This window comes from Cucumis sativus, chromosome 1 (genome assembly GCF_000004075.3).
Source record: "Cucumis sativus cultivar 9930 chromosome 1, Cucumber_9930_V3, whole genome shotgun sequence".
Lineage (NCBI taxonomy): Eukaryota > Viridiplantae > Streptophyta > Magnoliopsida > Cucurbitales > Cucurbitaceae > Cucumis > Cucumis sativus.
This window is the reverse complement of record NC_026655.2, coordinates 7,184,773-7,204,507: the sequence shown is the minus strand read 5'-3', so window position 1 is coordinate 7,204,507 and position 19,735 is coordinate 7,184,773. Positions and strand designations below refer to the sequence as shown.

The window sequence follows — 19,735 nt, the reverse complement described above, 5'->3', positions numbered from 1 at the left end:
TTGAAAAAGAGAGAGAGAAAACAATAACAAATTTAACTTAAAAAGTGAGAAATTTGTCATATTTTTAAAATGCAATTTAGTGCATATTTCTATATATATATATAGATTCAACATCTGCGCCATCACTTCAATATCACACCTTGCAAACTATTTCTTTACGTGCAACAGATTTTCGAATGTCAACTACCTTGGGAAGATGAGTAACATGGGAACGTGAGGATAGTTATTTTCTTATCTTTATATGCCTTTGGCTGCATCAACCATCAATCTTCTCAGTGAGTTTCTGTCATAAAGGAGGACTCCAACAATCAAAGGCTTTGATGCACAAAAATGAGGTTCAACTTCACCCTCAATCGTTTGTCTTTGCTCTGTTTCATACCTCTCTTTCTCAGACACTCAATCGCAGTCGACATCTTAAAAGCAGGGCAATCCTTTCACGACACCCAAATAATTGTTTCAGCCGACCAAAAGTTTGAATTGGGATTCTTCACTCACCCCAAGTCCTCCAATTTCAAGTATTTAGGAATTTGGTATAAAAGCCTTCCCGACTATGTTGTTTGGGTCGCAAACAGAGACAACCCAATTCTAAACTCCTCTGCCACTCTAAAATTTAATACAAATGGAAACTTAGTTCTCGTCAATCAAACAGGTCAAGTTTTTTGGTCTTCCAATTCAAAATCACTTCAAGATCCAATTGCTAAACTCCTAGATACAGGTAATATCGTGCTAAGAGATTCAACTTCAAGATCTGAAGATTATGTGTGGCAGAGTTTTGACTATCCCTCTGATACTCTGTTACCGGGAATGAAACTCGGATGGGACTCAAAATCAGGGCTTAATCGAAAGTTAATATCAAGAAAAAGTCAAAACGATCTGTCCTCTGGAGAATTCAGTTATGAAGTCAACTTAGATGGGCTTGCTGAACTTGTAGTTCGTAAAGGAAACAAGACGATGTTTAGAGGAGGGCCATGGTTTGGCGATGGTTTTACCCGAGGTCGATCCAATGGAGGGATTTTCATATATAATTCTTCATTTGAGATATCATTTTCATATAATATTCCAACTAATGATCCATACAAAGTTGTATTGGATTCAAGTGGATCTGTTATACACTCTGTTTGGAATCAAGAGGAAAATGGATGGCGCACAACATACACGTTCGAAGGATCTGGCTGCAACGACTACGATTTATGTGGGAATTTTGGTCTTTGTAGCTCTGTTTTACTAGCAAGCTGTGGTTGTTTAGATGGTTTCAAACAAAAATCAGCTCAAAATTCTTCAGATGGGTGTGTGAGAAAGGATGACAAAATTTGTAGAGAAGGAGAGGGATTTAGAAAGATAAGTGATGTGAAATGGCCTGATTCCACATGGAACTTAGTGAAATTGAAAGTGGGTATTAAAAACTGTGAGACAGAGTGTTTGAATGATTGTTCTTGCTTGGCCTACGGCATACTTTCACTTCCTAATATTGGGGTTGCTTGTGTCACATGGTTTGACAAGTTGCTTGATATTAGATATGTTCGTGATGTTGGAACTGGAGATGATCTGTTTTTGAGAGTGGCTGCTTCAGAATTAGGTACCAATTTAGCTACGTCTCTTCATTTTTCACCTAAATTAAATGAAAAACTCTGTATTTTTTGATTTATTTGGGATTGTAGAACGGAGTGAAAGGAAGAGTATAATAGTTCCAGTGGTTGTGCCAATCATATCAGTATTAATCTTATTGGCTTTAATCAGCTTTTATATTATAAGGAGAGTAAGAAGAAGAGCTGAAGGTATGCAAACCTTTCTCCCTCATTCATTTGAATCGTAAGTTTTTGGTTACCATTTTTATTCATCTTCAAGTATCAGCAGATAATGGAGTTACAATCACTGAGGATTTAATTCATGAGAATGAACTTGAGATGCCGATGGCGATAATTGAAGCTGCAACCAACAATTTCTTAATTTCTAATAAGATAGGGGAAGGAGGTTTTGGACCTGTTTACAAGGTACTCATATACTCATTAGTCTTGTCTACAACGTTCTAAAGGATCAATTGGATCTCTTAGGATACGTTTGGCATGCATAGTTGAATTGGATTGAATTGATAATAATTGTTTTCAGTACATAATTGAGCTGAGTTGATAATAAATTTATATGTTTGGAGTGCCGAGTTTAGGTCTGACTTCTAGTATTTTCTCTCTTTTATATTACTCCATAAAAGCATTGATTTACAGGGGAGACTTCCATCCGGCCAAGAAATTGCAGTAAAGAAGCTAGCAGAAAGGTCACGTCAAGGATTAGAGGAGTTTAAAAATGAGGTCCTTTTTATTTCCCAACTTCAACATCGAAATCTTGTCAAACTTCTTGGTTTCTGCATTCACAAAGAAGAAACATTACTTATTTATGAATACATGCCAAACAAAAGTTTGGACTACTTCCTTTTTGGTTCGTAATTTTCTCTTTTGGTCTAGTTTCATTATTCTAGCTATCTGATTTTCAAAACACTGATATGCCCTTTAAATTAGATGACAGAAGACGTTCTTTACTCAATTGGCAAATGAGAATTGATATTATAGTTGGCATAGCTCGAGGGCTTCTTTATCTTCATCGAGATTCAAGACTTCGAATTATACATAGAGATCTTAAAGCAGCCAATATTTTATTAGATAGGGAAATGAAGCCAAAGATTTCAGACTTCGGCACTGCGCGCATGTTTGGTGAATATCAAATGGAAACAAAAACAAAAAGAGTTATTGGAACCTAGTAAGTTAAGAAGAACATTATTGCTTGGGTTCCCATGTATTTTATTTTATCGAATGATATTTGACACAAATTTGTTAATATGCAGTGGTTATATGTCTCCAGAATATGCAATGGAAGGTTACTTTTCATTCAAATCAGATGTTTACAGCTTTGGAGTTATTGTTTTAGAGATAGTTAGCGGCCAGAGAAACCAAGGCTTTTTTCACTCGGGACATCAACTCAATCTTCTTGGACATGTAAGTATAGAGAAACAACCACTTTCTTGAATAACAATAGTAATAGATTTTTGTAATGATCATATGAAATTGATATGCATATCAGGCATGGAAACTTTGGAATGAAGGAAAGAGCTTGGAATTAATAGATGGAGTGTTGGGTGATGAATTCCAAGAATGTGAGGCACTTAGATACATAAATATTGGACTTTTATGTGTTCAAGCACGTCCGGAAGAAAGACCAATTATGTCATCTGTGCTCTCAATGTTAGAAAATGATAACATGCCATTGATTCATCCAAAAGGACCCGGGTTCTATGGAGAAAGATTTGTATCTGATATTGACTCCTCCTTTTCTAATTCAAATAATGTTACTATTACATTGATAGATGATGGTCGCTAATACTCTTAACAATTATGTAATTATACATGTTTCATTATACATGTTTCATCAAATTTAGGAGAAAAAATATATATTGTATGTATGAGTGGGAGATTTGAATCTCTAATCACTCAATTTTTTTCTTAATTTTTTAAAAAATAGTCGAAGTGAGCATAAATCAATGTATAAAAGAAAGAAGTAAAGGAGATTTTTTAAAAAACTTTTTATGATGTTTTAGTATAACCACGGTAAAAATGAACGTTAAGAGAGAAAATACATGTTAATTATGATTGATTTAAACCAACTTTGACTCAACCAATAAAAATATGAAAGGTACGACTTAATCCATAAATTAAATTTGTTTAAAGAAATTTTAAATCAAGATTAATATACTTTGATAGTTAATTTAAATGTGTTTCAATGTGTCATATATGTATATAATATTTTACACTGCCATATTTTTCTTAGTTAGACTTAGACTCATCAATAATCAACGACTTAATACGTTAAAATATAGGAAAATTTGCATTGAATCAAAATTAAAAAAACTGATTAATTGAATTAGATAATGTGATAGTTAAACATATATACAAATCCTAATAAAATCAATGGTTAATTTCAAACTTAATGTTAAATAATCTCCCTGTGAAGTTTCACAAGAGCTCCAATCTCCATCAACAATCCTACAAAGAGAAGCAACGGAAAAAATGGCATCCAACTTCAGGCAAAATCTCCTGTCTTTGCTCTGTTTTTGGACACTAATACCTCTGTTTCTCAAACAGTCAATGGCAGTCGATACCTTAAAAGCAGGCCAGTCCATTAACGATACTCAATTCATTGTTTCAGCCACACAGAAGTTTGAATTGGGTTTCTTCACTGAACCCAAATCCTCAAATTTCAAGTACTTGGGAATATGGTATAAAGAAATTCCCGACGTGGTTGTTTGGGTGGCAAACAGAGATAAACCAATTATAAACTCCTCTGCCACTTTGAATATCAATGGAGATGGAAACTTAGTTCTTGTAAATCAAACAGGTGAAGCTTTTTGGTTTTCAAATTCTTCAAGATCAGTTAAAAACGCCATTGCCCAGCTGCTGGATACAGGTAATTTTGTGATAAGAGATTCGACTTCAGAGTCTGAAAATTACGTGTGGCAGAGCTTTGATTACCCATTTGATACTCTGTTACCGGGGATGAAGCTCGGGTGGGACTTGAAAACAGGTTTAAACAGAAAGTTAATATCAAGGAGAAGTCAAATGGATCTATCTTCAGGAAAACTCAGCTATGGGATTAACACAGACGGGCTTCCTCAACTTATGGTTCGTGAAGGAAACAAGACAATGTTTAGAGGGTGGCCATGGTTTGGGGATGGTTTTAGGCGGAGTAGGTCACAAGAGGCAAATTTCGTGTATAATACTTCACTTGAGATATCATTTTCATATAGCAACGATCCAGATAATGAGCCTTCAAGAGTTGTGTTGGATTCAAGTGGGTTTGTTGTACACTATGTGTGGAGCAAAAGGGACGAAAATTGGCACTCATCTTACACGTTTGAAGGATCTGGGTGCAACAGCTATGAATTATGTGGGAATTTTGGTCTCTGTAGCTCTGTTTTAGTAGCGAGTTGTGGTTGTTTAGATGGGTTTGAACGAAAGCCAAACCAAAATATTTCAGATGGGTGTGTGAGAAAGGATCCAGAAACCTGCAGAAAAGGAGAGGGATTTAGAAAGATAAGTAATGTGAAATGGCCAGATTCAAGTGGGGAGTTTGTGAAAATCAAATTGGGCACTCAAAATTGCGAGAAGGAGTGTTTGAACAATTGTTCTTGCTTGGCTTATGGTGCATTGAAAATTCCAGGAATTGGGGCTTCCTGTGTAAACTGGTTTGGGAAATTGATTGATATTAGATTTAATCGTGATGCTGGAACTGGAGAAGATCTGTTTGTGAGAGTAGCCGCTTCAGAATTAGGTATTAACTTAGGTTGCTATTGCTTCTCTTCATTTTTCACATCTAAGGTTGTAACAAAGATGAAAAAAGTTATACTTTTTTTGCTTTGTAGAATCAAGTAACAAGAAGAGTGGAGTTGCGGTGGTTGTGGCAATGGTAATCATATCAATACTAATCTTCTTGGCTTTAATCAGCTGGTTTATCATCAGAAGAGTAAGAAGAAGTGCAAGAGGTAAGTAAAGCTTTCTTGAAGATATCGTTGGAGAGTCTAACGCTACATATCTATATTTTCGCATTTTGTTGGCCTTATCATCAACATCAGAGTGAACCGACATTCTATTGTTTCATGAAGATACGATCGACCTCTTTTCTCATATGCCACTTTGAATACGACTTGTCTATATTTTCGAATTTCGATATTGTTTCAGGAATTTTAGACAAAGGAGCTGTGATGATTGAAGCTCTAATTGAAGAAAATGAACTTGAAATGCCAATTGGTTTAATAGAAGGAGCAACAGATCATTTTTCCATTTCCAATAAGATAGGAGAAGGAGGTTTTGGGCCAGTTTATAAGGTTAGTCATCAAAAGATGAAATGACAAAACAATGGACGAGTTTTTTTAACATATGTATCCATCTCTTAATTTGTTGGACTCTATCATATGATAACCTTTGTTAATCCAGGGAAAACTCCCATCTGGCCATGAAATTGCTGTTAAAAAACTAGCAGAAAGATCTCGTCAAGGAATACAAGAGTTTAAGAATGAGGTCCTTTTCATTTCCCAACTTCAACATCGAAATCTTGTCAAACTTCTTGGCTTTTGCATCCACCAAGAAGAAATATTACTCATTTATGAATACATGCCAAACAAAAGCTTGGACTACTTCCTCTTTGGTTAGTATCAAACTTCTTTTATCTAGTGTCTATTGAGTTTGATTGATTTTTGAAAGGACTGATAGATCTTGGGATAAAACTGTTAAAATAGATGAACGAAGACGTTCGTTGCTCAATTGGCCAATGAGAATTGATATCATAGTTGGTATTGCTCGAGGACTTCTTTATCTCCATCGAGATTCAAGACTTCGAATAATCCATAGGGATCTTAAAGCTGCCAATATTTTATTAGATAGTGAAATGAAGCCAAAGATCTCAGACTTCGGCATTGCACGGATGTTTGGTGAAGATCAAACTGAGACAAAAACAAAAAGAGTTGTTGGGACTTTGTGAGTAACAAAACTATTACTTCGGACATACTTTATTTCATTTGTATTTTAAGATTTTCCACTCAATATATATTATAAACTTAACATTATTGTGCAGTGGCTATATGTCTCCAGAATATGTAATAGATGGCTGCTTTTCATTCAAATCCGATGTTTTCAGCTTTGGAGTTATGCTTTTGGAAATAGTTAGTGGTAAAAAGAACCAACATTTTTTTCACACTGAACATCATCAACTAAATCTTCTTGGACATGTAAGTATATGAAGAAATTACATCATCTCACAGAAACATATAGTTTTCCACTGCAATTATCATCATGTCGTATTGAAATTTGTATCAGGTGTGGAAACTTTGGAATGCAGGAAGGGCATTGGAATTTGTAGATGAGACATTGAGAGATCAGATTGAAGAATATGAAACACTAAAATACATAAATATTGGACTTTTATGTATTCAAGGACGTCCAGAGAAAAGACCAACTATGTCATCTGTGCTTTCCATGTTAGAGAATGATAATATGGAATTCATATCTCCAGGGCGACCAGGATTCTACGAAGAAAGATTTGAATGGTTTGATGCTGATAGTTCACCACCACTAGATGTTAAATTAACTTCTAGTTCAAACAATGTTGTTACTGTTACCTTATTTGATGGTCGATAAAGGACCTGTGAATACATTCTTAAAACTTATGTTCTAGTTTAGTAATAATAATTGTTATTGGTTTCCTTTGTAGAGAAAAATCCCATACATTAAGTTAAAGGACTTAGAGGCCTAATATTGATAGCATTGAAATTGAAAGTGTGATATCTAATTCTGCTTAATTTGGCAATAATTTTTACATTTCAATTTAGTTATTTTGCAAGGTTCGAGAATCAAATAGGTAAAATCAAGCATTAAAAAGAAAATGAAGCTAAAACAGACTAATTTGGATTCCTAGCGAACAAATTGGACCAAGTGACTTAAAAATTAGAAACTAACACTAAAATTAAGGACGCAACATTTTTGTGATAGTGTTGCAACGACTATAAATATGTAGCTTCGGTTTTTAGGTTATATATCTTTTTACCCGAGTGACCATTTTGAGGTGATGACCACTAGTTTTCTTCGTTTTTTTTTTTTTTTTTTTTTTTTGCACACTATCCGTTTACAAGAGTAGATTTTAAGTTTACTTTCATCTATATTCTCTATAAGCAAGTCAAAACTACGCGAGTCTCTATTTTTTCCACAATTATAAGATCTTTGTTTTTTCTAGTTTTGAAGATTTTGGAAGAACCCATTGTACTTTTTGAAAATTTTTGATAATGTGTGATTAAGATTTATTGTCTTTGGGTTCTAGTCTTGATTTATTGATTATTATGAATTACATTTTCTTGTTATTGATGTTATGAAGGCCTTGATTGTGTCTGCTATTTAATTCATGCTTTAGATTAATGTATAATAGGTGGCACGTAATTGTATGTTAGTCTCTAAGAAATAATTAATATATGTTTGATAGGCTTATGAATTTGTGCTTGACAATAAAAAAAAAGAAAAAGAAAAAAGAGTGTTCTATAGATCTAAGGAAAACCATATTAAATTTTTTATTCGGCCTTTTCTATTAGAAATTTATCCTACCACAATTACTTGATTAGGATGTTTCTCATCTAATTAAATTAGCTAATTTGATATTTAAGACCATTAACTAGCTTTTCTAATAAATTGAGCTATACTCATAGATAAGAAGTTTAAAATCCTCCCTTGATAATATGATGATTGAAATTACAGTGGATGATTTTATTATTCTAAGCTAGAACGTTTTGTTTGATTGCATTTATATCATTTACTTTCATGTCTTCACTTTTATGCACATTCAAATCCAAACCACACTAATCCCTCCGTCCCATTTATCACTAAAAATAAATAATTAACTTGCTTTCGTGTGTATCGATCCAATTTTCTCACTTGTACTACTTGGTAGTAAAGATATTACTGATCGATATAATATAAAATTCATTTGATTAATCATTTACAAACGACGTAAAAACTACGTTAGCTTACATTTATGAAAAAGGTGCTCAAATATTGTTAGAGATACCAATATGACCTCTAGTTTTAAGATCAATTAAAAGAGGGGTGAAAATATTAGAAGATAGTAATGTATTAATTAAAACAATATTAGACTAATTACAATAGGCAACATCTTTTATATTGGCTTATAATATATTAGGGCATATGACAATATTTTAATTCACAACGATCAATGCTAGTTAAGCTATTAGGTGTGAATGAAGACTGTTTTCATAAGCTTGGATTGGACGCCAAGTCCATAATCCCTCTCAGTTCAACATAAGCATATATGTTATTGGGACATCTTTATCCTCTTGTTTTTGTTAATCCTTTTTCTTTTTCTTGATTAACACTCTATATTTTTATCACTTTTCTTTCGTTTTCTTTCTTCATTTTTTTTCACTTTCTTACTCCAATTATTTTGTTTTCTCAATATCTATTATCACAAAATATTCAAAGCAATTTAAACAATTAAATCGTAGCTAAGTTGAAGCTTAAGCACCTGCATGTCATAGTCTCTAATCATAGAAAGTCTATTAAAATCATTCTCATATTATATCAATTTTGAGGTCAATGACTACTCTCTCCTACCAGAAACGGTCATCCTCATCCTCTTACAGAATTTCAAAAGTTCAACAAAAAGGATCAACCAAAATTTCAACAGCTGGTGCAAGAAATAACTAAGCAATGAAAAATCTTCTATCTTTCCTTTTTTTCTTCACACTTGTACCTCTGTTTTCCCAAAAATCCATTGCAGACGATAGTATAAAACAACACCAATCCATTAATGACACCCTACTAATTGTTTCAGCCGCCCAAACTTTTGAATTGGGATTCTTCAATGAACCTAAAGCCTCTAATTTAAGGTATTTAGGAATATGGTACAAGGGGATTCCAGATGTTGTCGTTTGGGTCGCAAACAGAGACAACCCAATTCTAAACTCCAATGCTACTTTAACTTTCAACGGAGATGGAAACTTGGTTCTCATCAATCAAACAGGTTTCCGTTTTTGGTCTTCAAACTCAACAAGCTCGATCCAAAATCCCATCGCTCAACTCCTGGATACTGGAAATTTGGTGTTGAGAGATTTAAATTCCGGATCAGAAAATTACGAGTGGCAGAGCTTTGATTATCCTTCTGATACTCTGTTACCGGGAATGAAACTCGGGTGGGATTCTAAAACAGGACTTAACCGAAAATTAACATCTTGGAGAAGTCCAAATAATCCATCCTCAGGAGAATTCAGTTTTAGCATCAACACAAATGGGCTTCCTCAATTCTTGGTTAGTAAGAGAAACAAGACGATGTACAGAGGCTGGCCTTGGTATGATCATGATTTTGGACAGGGTTACGGTAATGGGTTTGATTACAATCTCGTCTTTAATACTTCCATGGAGATATCCTTTTCATATAACTATTCAGCTCGTACAAGAATTGTGATGGATTCAAGCGGTTTCGTCAATCGGTACGTGTGGAGCGATGTAGAAGAAGGATGGCGCAATGAATTCACGTTTAATGGAGCTGGTTGTAACGACTATGACTTGTGTGGAGATTTTGGTATCTGTGACGCTGTAGTAACAGCAAGTTGCGGTTGTTTAGATGGGTTTAAACCAATCTCAACCCAAAATTTCTCAAATGGGTGCGTTAGAAAGGATCAAGATATTTGCAAAGTTGGAGATGGGTTTAAAAGGATAAGTAATGTGAAATGGCCTGATTCAACGGGGGAATTAGTGAAGATGAAACTGGGTGTTCAAGACTGTGCAGGAGAATGCTTGAACAATTGCTCTTGTTTAGCATATGGAACAGTGGGAATTCCTAAAATTGGGAGTGTCTGTGTCAATTGGTTTCACAAATTGATTGATGTTAGATATGTTCGTGATGTTGGGTCTGGAGACGATCTCTTCGTCAGAGTTGCGGCTTCAGAATTAAGTATTTGCTTATCACACTTGCTAATTTTGTATGAAAAGAAGAAAGAAAATTTGAGTTCGTTTTGATTATTTAGCTCTGTTTTTGGATTTGTAGAATCGGTCCAATCGGATGATGGAAAGCGTAATGCTGCTGAATCCGATGATGAAAAGCGTAACGTCGCTGTGGTTGTGGCTGTGCCGATCGTTTCAGTGACAATCTTTTTGGCTTTATTAGTTGGGGGCTGCTTTCTTATTAAGAGAAGAGCTAACGGTAAACCTTTTTCCTCTTTCTGTCAATATCGTTTAAATTTGTTCATAAATTGCACTATTTTGAATTTATATAGAATTGCTATATTTGCAACTAAATCTCATGTAGGAAATGATGAAGTTGTTATAGTAATGGAGCCTCCAATACATGAAAATAAACTTGAGATGCCTATTGGTGTTGTTGAAGCTGCTACAGAAAATTTTTCAATTTCTAACAAGATAGGAGAGGGTGGTTTTGGAGCTGTTTATATGGTACTCTTTTAACTTTTTCGAACTTGTTCCTAATATCTTAAAAACTAGATTCAATGGATGAAATTAGAACATCAATTTTTGAGAACTGGATCAAGGTTCCACAGTTGGCTAACTAAAGAAGATGATTATGAGTTCATATTATGTACTGTACCAAGTTAATTTGTAATTGGTTGTTGTTTTGTTAGTTTTAATTTCTATTATTTTGGCAGTTAGTTTGGTTTATTTGCGGGGATGCATCATTTAGGAATGGAGTTTTATTCAAACCAAAAACAAAAGTTATGAAAATTTATGTTAGGAGTGTGGACAATATTATATCATTGCAAAGCTTCATGACAAGGTGTCCAAATATACAATACTCTCCCTTGTTCAAACAGACACGGTAGAGCCCAAATAGCTTCGAGTTGTTTAGAATTAATTAGTATTGTGTTTGTTATTTTCTTAATTTGTTGAATATGTGAAATTGATTATCCAGGGAAGGCTTCCAAGTGGGCAAGAAATTGCAGTAAAAAAACTAGCTGAAAGATCAGGTCAAGGGCTGCAAGAATTCAAAAATGAAGTAATTTTTATTTCTCAACTTCAACATCGAAATCTTGTGAAGCTTCTTGGTTATTGCATCCACCAGGAAGAAATATTACTAATCTATGAGTACTTGCCAAACAAAAGTTTGGACTGCTTCCTTTTTGGTTCGTACCATTTACAATCTTTCCTTTATCTATAATTATGATTGACCCATTAAACTATATTTTACTTTTATTTTAATTTTTTGATCGGTTCCAACTATCTTTTAAACTTTTCTTTTCTGTTTCTTTCCAAATGATCACTGATTAACATGGCCTAAATCCATTGTAATAGATGATCAAAGGCGTTCTATACTTAACTGGCCGAAGAGAATTGATATCATAATGGGTATAGCTCGAGGACTTCTATATCTTCATCAAGATTCGAGACTTAGAATAATACATAGAGATCTTAAAGCAGCCAATATTCTCTTGGATAGTGAAATGAAACCGAAAATTTCAGACTTTGGCATGGCACGCATGTTTGGTGAAGATCAAACAGAAACAAAAACAAAAAGGGTTGTTGGAACTTAGTGAGTACAAATATCACTTTCACTTTCTTTACTATTTTACGTTTATTTCTTTTAGTTTATGTGATTTAAAGCTTTTCAACATGGCTAATGCAGTGGATATATGCCTCCAGAATATGCAATAGACGGCTTATTTTCAGTAAAGTCTGATGTTTTCAGCTTTGGAGTCATGGTTTTAGAGATAGTCAGTGGCAAGAAGAACAAAGGTTTTTTTCATCCAGAGCATCGACTAAATCTTCTTGGACATGTAAGTATATAATACGAACAAAAAACAGGCATTATGTTTAAATAAACATACTGTTTTTCCCAACTATGATTATCGATCGTGACAGAATGAAATTGTTTTAGGCATGGAAACTTTGGAACGAAGGAAGGGCATTGGAGATCATCGATATAATGTTGGAGGATGAATGGGATAAACATGAAGCTTTAAGATATATAAATATCGGGTTGCTATGTGTTCAAAGTCGTCCAGAAGAAAGACCAACTATGTCAACTGTGTTTTCAATGTTAGAGAATGAAAAAATGCAACTAATACTTCCTCAACGACCTGGATTCTATGAGGAAAGGTTTATAGTATCTGACATTCATTCATCATCTAGTGATCACCATGCATCCTCCATCAATAATGTTACCGTAACATTGCTACACGGTCGTTAATTCTTATATTAAAGTCTGCTAATAAGTAACTATATTACTAGTCAACAAGAGGTTAGCTTAACTTATATCAATGAAAGTTGGAGACCAAAAAGTTCGTGGTTCAAATAATCTTATGTTCTCATTTGTACTAAAAAAAATGACTATATACCATTAAATTATGTTTTACTTTTTATATGTTTCTTCTCGCAAAATAAATTAAAATATTTACAAGTTATAGCAAAATTTTGAATTCTATCAATGATAGAAACTGATAGATTTCTATCACTGTCTATCAATGTCACTCATAGAAGCATATATTAGTGTCTATCAAATTCTATTATTGATAGAATCTGAAAATTTTGTTATATGTCGTAAATATTTTACCAAATTTACTATTTTTTACCATTTTCCTTTCTTTTTTCTATTTAATAGACTTCTATCACTATCTATTTAATTTACTAATAAGTATATACTAGTGTCTATCATATATTTAGGTTGTTATTTTTTACGTCCTAATATTAAATTTTGATATCGAAAATAAGGGGCGCTTGCAAAAATAGCAAAAAAAATTTATGATTTCCATGTCACTACATTTTCTAAATTACAAACGTAGCAAATTTAAAAGTCGATAATCCTCTGATAGTCAATATCACTAATTGCTTGTCATATTCGCAATATGTATATATATAAAAAAGGTGTTATGAACTATTTTTTTCTAGATGATTTTGTCATATGGTGCAACTCTCCAAAAATAATTTGGTACGTGTGTGCCCTCACAACCAATCTCATCAAACACTCAAATCAATCAACTAAGTATATCTTACATATTTGTTTTTAAAATTCTCAAATCAACCCTAAATGCAACGTTGATAATTCGAAACAACCAATATCAATGCGGGCATCTATTTGTAATAGTACTCTAATAGAACTGCTTGGTAAACTCGAATTTAATGTGTTAGTTAGTCCACTTCTTGGCCATTTTTCCATTGCAATTGCTTCTCTTTATAGTACATTGTTGATGTCGTAGTTCATTCTTCCATTAAGTGTGTGAAACTAACATGGGAGATTATTCGATGCAAATTTGAAATTATAAGTCACTGAGATTTTATTATTAATTAATTAACGTTTGTTTAACTATCACATCATTTAATTCAACTTATAAATAGTTCTTAAAAATTTGATATGAATACAAATACAATTTTCTTAATTTGTTAATAATGTTTTATGTCATTGATTATTGATGAGTCTAAGTCTAACTAAGAAAAATATGGTAGTGTAAAATATTATATGTAGATGTTAACATGTTGAAACTTATAAATTAATAATGAATTAATTTATATATATATTTATAAACAGAAAATTTAAATTAATTTAATGGATCAAGTCAATTCATATTGTATAGTTGATATTACGTTTCACACTGATCAGCATCACTTTACAAAGCGAAGAAATGTGTTGTATGAATTTTTTAATGTGTCAAAGTGTGTTGAAGTTAATAATTGATATGTATTTATGTGAAATATATCTATTGGGTGGTTTTTATTATCAACGTAACATCAAAGAAACATAAGATCAGTAAGGGAAATGTTGTGTTGATGAATTCATGAATTCATTTTAAATTATATTATTATCAAAGAAGATCAAGAGAAGGACTATTTTAATGGATTCATTAATAGGTGACCATTAAGCAATTTCCTGTGCCCGTAGAAATTTCAATATGTAAACTATTATTCTCTAATGTATAATGAGACAACCCTTTTAGACAATATTCTTTTAGGAATATTTGACCTTACCCTAAAATTATAATATGCATTACACATAACAAGTGGGTTGGGGGAATGATGAATGATGAGTAGAGAAACCATGTTTTTCATTTTTGTGTTAAGAAACAAAATGAGTACACAATTGGAGAGATTTGAAACCTAAAATTCACTTTGTTAGGTTAGTTGAATTATATTAGTTTTAAAATAGATTGAGATCTTTATTATAAAATTACAACTCAATTTCCCTAAATATTTTATAGGTTAATTTACAATAAATACTAAAATAAATACTTGAGTACCTTTTAACTTTTAAAAATAGTTTTGAACTTTTAAAATTGGTTCAAAAATATCTTTACAGTAAGAAAACTATTAAAGTTCTCTCAATTATAAAGTTTCATAAATACCCTTGAGGTTAAATTAAGTTTAAAAAAAATACTATAATTGATCCAATTTTCACATTAATTTTCTCACCAACCAAAATTTTAAGTTAAAACCACAGTTTTAAATTTATTTGACTATTAACATAGGGTGATAGATCACAAATACAATCAATCTTAATAGTTACGGTTGTAATTAACATATGTTAATTGTCAATTAAAAATATATATTTGACTATTAACACACATTGATAACCTTACAGATCTATGAATGTGATATTCTTCTATTTGACTAACTATTGTTCTAATATGTTGTAGGAAGAAAATTTTATTTTGGAATTTTGTGAGATTTTGTGGAATCCAATGTTTTGACCAAGTTTAAAATATTGATGTCAATGAATATATCAAAGTCTTAATTTTATCGAATTCATGGAGATGTGAAAATATCGATAGAACTATCAACGTAGCTATGTAAGTTTAAACTATAGTTTTGACTTAAAATTTTGGTTTTTCTATCGGGTGCTAGGAAACGTGATGCAAAAATTGAATTAATAAGAGTGTTTTTTTTTAAAGTTTGGGTATTTATGAAACTTTTCAATAATTCATACCTTTTTTAAACAAAATTTTAACAGTTTTGTATTTTTTAATCCTTTAATTTTTAAAAGTTTGAGGACATTTTTGAAACTTTTGATAGTTTATTGGTATTTTTTACACAAACCACAAAGTTCAAAGATCATATGCATTTTTTTAATATATAATTTAGCCTATTTTTTTTTTTTTTTTACATTTTTAAAAATAGCAAAACAAAATAAAATATTTACGGCGTATAGCAAAATTTTGGATTCTATCAATAAACGAATAAACTTCTATCACTATTTATCAATGTCACTTATAGATACACATTAGTGGTTATGAATGTCTATTATTATTTATAGAATGTGAGATTTTGGCTATATATTGTAAATGTTTTGTAAAATTTACTATTTTTGACAATTCCATCTCTTTTTTCTCTCTCCATGATTTTAATATAATGCTTGAATTATCACCTTGGTATTGAAGTTGATGTTTAAGAAAATATGCACTTTATGGTGAAATGTTGGATGACAAATCAATTTTATTAACCTTAGTTTACTTGTTAACTAAATCCAACCTAGTAATTCTAATTAAACACCAATCCATCTATTTTATTTGAATGTCAACCTATACATATACTACCAATTGAGAAATCAAAAGTTGGAATCTCCCAGCTCTCACACATTTTCTATTTATTTTTCTACTAAAGTTTGATGAGTGATGTAGTTACATAATTTATGCACTGTTGTTAGTATCAACGACCATCCTCTAACAATGTAATAGTAACATTATTAGAAGTAGAAGACAATGAGTTAATATTAGAAGATAATACAAATCTTTCCCCATAAAACCCAGGCTCTTTTGGATGGATCAACGACATGTTATCATTTTCTAACATCGAAAGCACGGATGACATAATTGGTCTCTCTTCCGGATGTGCTTGAACACATAAAAGTCCAACGTTTATGTATTTCAGTGCTTCGCATTCTTCAAATTGATCACCCAACACTCCATCTATTAATTTGAAAGTTTTCCCTTCATTCCAAAGCTTCCATGCCTGAGAGGGATACCGATTTGATACGATCAGTACAAAAATCTCTCTTAGTTTATTCGACAAGGTGGTGGTAATTTCTCTATACTTACGTGTCCGAGAAGATTCAGATTATGTTCTGAGTGAAGAAAACCATGGTTCCTTTTGCCGCAAACTATCTCTAAAAGTATAACTCCAAAGCTGTAAACATCTGATTTGAATGAAAAACAACCTTCCATTATATATTCTGGAGACATATAACCACTGCACAATAACAATAACAATAATGTCTCATCAAATATTATGCGTTAAAATCTTAGGAAAAACAAAAAAATCAAATACATGAAGATCTCAATAGTAATGTTCCTCATACTCACTAGGTTCCAACAACTGTGTTTGTTTTTGTTTCCATTTGATATTCGCCAAACATGCGTGCAATTCCAAAGTCTGAAATCTTTGGCTTCATTTCGCTGTCTAATAAAATATTTGCAGCTTTAAGATCTCTATGAATTATCCGAAGTCTTGAATCTCGATGAAGATAAAGTAGTCCTCGAGCTATGCCAATTATGATATCAATTCTCATTTGCCAATTGAGTAAAGAACGTCTTCTGTCATCTATTTTAAAGGTTTTAGATAATATCATTGTTTTGAAAATCTGGTAGTTAGAGAATAGTAAAACTAAACTAAAAGAGAAAATTACGAACCAAAAAGGAAGTAGTCCAAACTTTTGTTTGGCATGTATTCATAAATAAGCAATGTTTCTTCCTCATGGATGCAGAAACCAAGAAGTTTGACGAGGTTTCGATGTTGAAGTTGGGAAATGAAATGAACCTCATTTTTAAACTCCTCCAATCCTTGACGTGATCTTTCTGCTAGCTTCTTTACTGCAATTTCTTGTCCGGATGAGAGTCTCCCCTGTAAATCAACGCTACATGGAGTAGTAGAAGAGAGAAAATACTACGAACTTTCCAAAATGTTCGTTGATTGGTCTCAAGTAATCATTTTATGTTTTGATTTTAGTTTTTGAAGGCTTAATTTTCAAAACCAAAATAGTTACTAACACTGAAGAGATATCCAATCAATCATCTAAGAAAGGTGTAGACAAGACTAAGAGTAGATGAGTACGTACCTTATAAACCGGTCCGAAACCACCTTTGCCTATCTTATTAGAAATTGAGAAATTGTTAGTAGCAGCTTCAATTACTGCAATTGGCATCTCAAGTTCATTCTCATGAATGAGATCCTCAGTGATTGTAACTCCATTGTCTGCTGCTACTTGAAGATAAATAAAAATGATGAAAAGAAAAGAAAAACGTAAGATTCCGTTGAATGCAGAGGAAAGCTTTCGGTACCTTTTGCTCTTCTTCTTACATTCCTAACGATATAAAAGCTGATTGTAGCCAAGAAGATTAAGACTGATATGATTGGCACTACCACTGGAACTATTATACTCTTCCTTACACTCCGTTCTACAGTCCCAAAAATACATAAAAAAAGATAATGAGTTTTTCATTTGAATTTAAGGTGAAAAATGAAGAGAAGCAGCTAAATTAGTACCTAATTCTGAAGCAGCCACTCTCACAAACAGATCATTTCCAGTTCCAACATCACGAACAAATCTGACATCAATCAATTTGTCAAACCATGTGACACAGGCAGGTCCGATATCAGGAGCTTCAAGTTTTCCGTAGGCCAAGCAAGAACAATCATTCAAGCACTCTGTCTCGCAATTGTGAATACCCACTTTCAATCTCACTGATTTCTTTGTGGAATCAGGCCATTTTACATCACTTATCTTTCTAAACCCCTCTCCTTCTCTACAAATCTTTTCATCCTTCCTCACACACCCATATGAAGAATTTTGTGCTGATTTTTGTTCAAACCCATCCAAACAACCACATCTTGCTACTAAGACAGTACTACAAAGACCAAAATTTCCACATAACTCGTAGTCGTTGCACCCAGATCCTGTAAACGTGTAAGCTACGTCCCATTTTTTGTCGCCTCCGATCCACACATAGTATATAACGGAACCACTTGAATCCAACACAGCTCTTGAAGGGCCATTGTTTGAATCATTAATTGAATATGATATCTCAAATGAGGGATTATAGATGTAGTTCGCTATATTGGATCGAAATTGGCTAAAGCCATCTCCATACCATGGCCCGCCTCTGAACATCGTCTGGTTTCCTTTCCAAACCACAAGCTGTGGAAGCCCATATGTGTTGACTCCATAACTGAGATCTCCAGAGGAAGGATCGGTTTGACTTCTTCTTGATATTAACTTTCGGTTAAGCCCGGTTTTGGAGTCCCACCCGAGTTTCATTCCCGGTAACAGAGTATCAAAGGGATAGTCAAAACTCTGCCACACATAATTTTGAGGTCCAGAATTTGATTCTCTCAATATGAAATTACCTGTATCTAGGAGTTGAGCGATTGGATATTGAACTGCAGTTGTTGAATTGGAAGACCAAAAAACATCACCTGTTTGATTGACGAGAATTAAATTTCCATGTGTATTGAATATTAGAGTGGCAGAGGAGTTTAGAACTGGGTTGTCTCTGTTTGCGACCCAAACTACATAGTCGGGAAGGCCTTTGTACCATATTCCCAAATACTTGAAATCTGAGGACTTGGGTTGAGTGAAGAATCCCAATTCAAACTTTTCGGCGGCTGAAACAATTGTTTGGGTGTCGTTAATGGACTGCTCTACTTTTAAGACGTCGACAGCGATTGAGTGTCCGAAAAACAGAGGTATCAAACAGAGGAAAAACAAATGATTGGATGTCATCATTTATTTGCATCAACGGCTAAATTATTGTTGAAGTCTTGTCTTAGGAATGAAACTCCATAGTCCAGAGGGAGAATATTGATGAACCAAAAGCCAATCATTAGAAGAATTATAATGGGTGCCAAAATATTGGTTCACATCTGCCATATTTGAAAATCTGCTGCAATAAAAGAAAAATAATCTGCAAAAATGATTTTCTAAAAAATGCGATGGAAAGATGGGTCCTATATATACTATATAGTATATATGTGTGTGGCCATCACTACTAATCTGACTTTGACTATGTTCCATTTGTACATTTTGCTTGTGTGTTGTGGAGGTTATCACTCAAGTATGGAGATGAGTTCATACATAAGTGAATTTTATATGTTCAAAAAACCATATGAAGTTTATATGTCCAGAAATTTCATTGGATTAGGGGTTTTGAGTTAGCTCTATGTCAGAAGTAACTACATTTTTTCTGATATAAATTATCTATTTTCAT

The 19,735-nt window shown here is 32.9% G+C and overlaps 5 protein-coding genes across 5 annotated transcripts; 4 read left to right on the top strand and 1 right to left on the bottom strand.

The window, feature by feature from the left end:
- The first annotated feature begins 330 nt into the window (after positions 1–330).
- On the top strand, positions 331–1,576 carry LOC105434460 (receptor-like serine/threonine-protein kinase SD1-7). Its single transcript, XM_031882490.1, has 2 exons — positions 331–1,518; positions 1,571–1,576. The coding sequence occupies exons 1-2, from the start codon at positions 331–333 to the stop codon at positions 1,574–1,576; spliced, it is 1,194 nt and encodes a 397-aa protein (XP_031738350.1).
- LOC105434459 (putative cysteine-rich receptor-like protein kinase 35) lies at positions 1,541–3,492 on the top strand. The gene is made up of 6 exons (XM_011650137.2): positions 1,541–1,775; positions 1,855–1,991; positions 2,220–2,430; positions 2,511–2,748; positions 2,834–2,984; positions 3,070–3,492. Exons 1-6 carry the CDS (start codon positions 1,619–1,621, stop codon positions 3,364–3,366), a joined length of 1,191 nt encoding a protein of 396 aa, XP_011648439.2. The 5' UTR covers positions 1,541–1,618; the 3' UTR covers positions 3,367–3,492.
- A 545-nt stretch (positions 3,493–4,037) lies between these two features.
- Positions 4,038–7,361, top strand: LOC105434442 (receptor-like serine/threonine-protein kinase SD1-8). Its single transcript, XM_011650136.2, has 7 exons — positions 4,038–5,313; positions 5,405–5,524; positions 5,721–5,866; positions 5,976–6,046; positions 6,243–6,515; positions 6,613–6,766; positions 6,855–7,361. The coding sequence occupies exons 1-7, from the start codon at positions 4,053–4,055 to the stop codon at positions 7,173–7,175; spliced, it is 2,346 nt and encodes a 781-aa protein (XP_011648438.2). The 5' UTR covers positions 4,038–4,052; the 3' UTR covers positions 7,176–7,361.
- Positions 7,362–9,205: 1,844 nt separating this feature from the next.
- LOC101215224 (G-type lectin S-receptor-like serine/threonine-protein kinase At4g27290) lies at positions 9,206–12,909 on the top strand. Its single transcript, XM_011650134.2, has 7 exons — positions 9,206–10,491; positions 10,585–10,740; positions 10,846–10,988; positions 11,461–11,671; positions 11,841–12,078; positions 12,172–12,322; positions 12,424–12,909. Exons 1-7 carry the CDS (start codon positions 9,249–9,251, stop codon positions 12,733–12,735), a joined length of 2,454 nt encoding a protein of 817 aa, XP_011648436.1. The 5' UTR covers positions 9,206–9,248; the 3' UTR covers positions 12,736–12,909.
- Positions 12,910–15,953: 3,044 nt separating this feature from the next.
- On the bottom strand, positions 15,954–19,384 carry LOC101214988 (receptor-like serine/threonine-protein kinase SD1-8). Its single transcript, XM_031882404.1, has 7 exons — positions 18,015–19,384; positions 17,810–17,926; positions 17,587–17,726; positions 17,162–17,372; positions 16,835–17,072; positions 16,571–16,721; positions 15,954–16,484 (listed from the first exon to the last, which is right to left on the bottom strand). The coding sequence occupies exons 1-7, from the start codon at positions 19,252–19,254 to the stop codon at positions 16,182–16,184; spliced, it is 2,400 nt and encodes a 799-aa protein (XP_031738264.1). The 5' UTR covers positions 19,255–19,384; the 3' UTR covers positions 15,954–16,181.
- Positions 19,385–19,735: the final 351 nt, after the last annotated feature.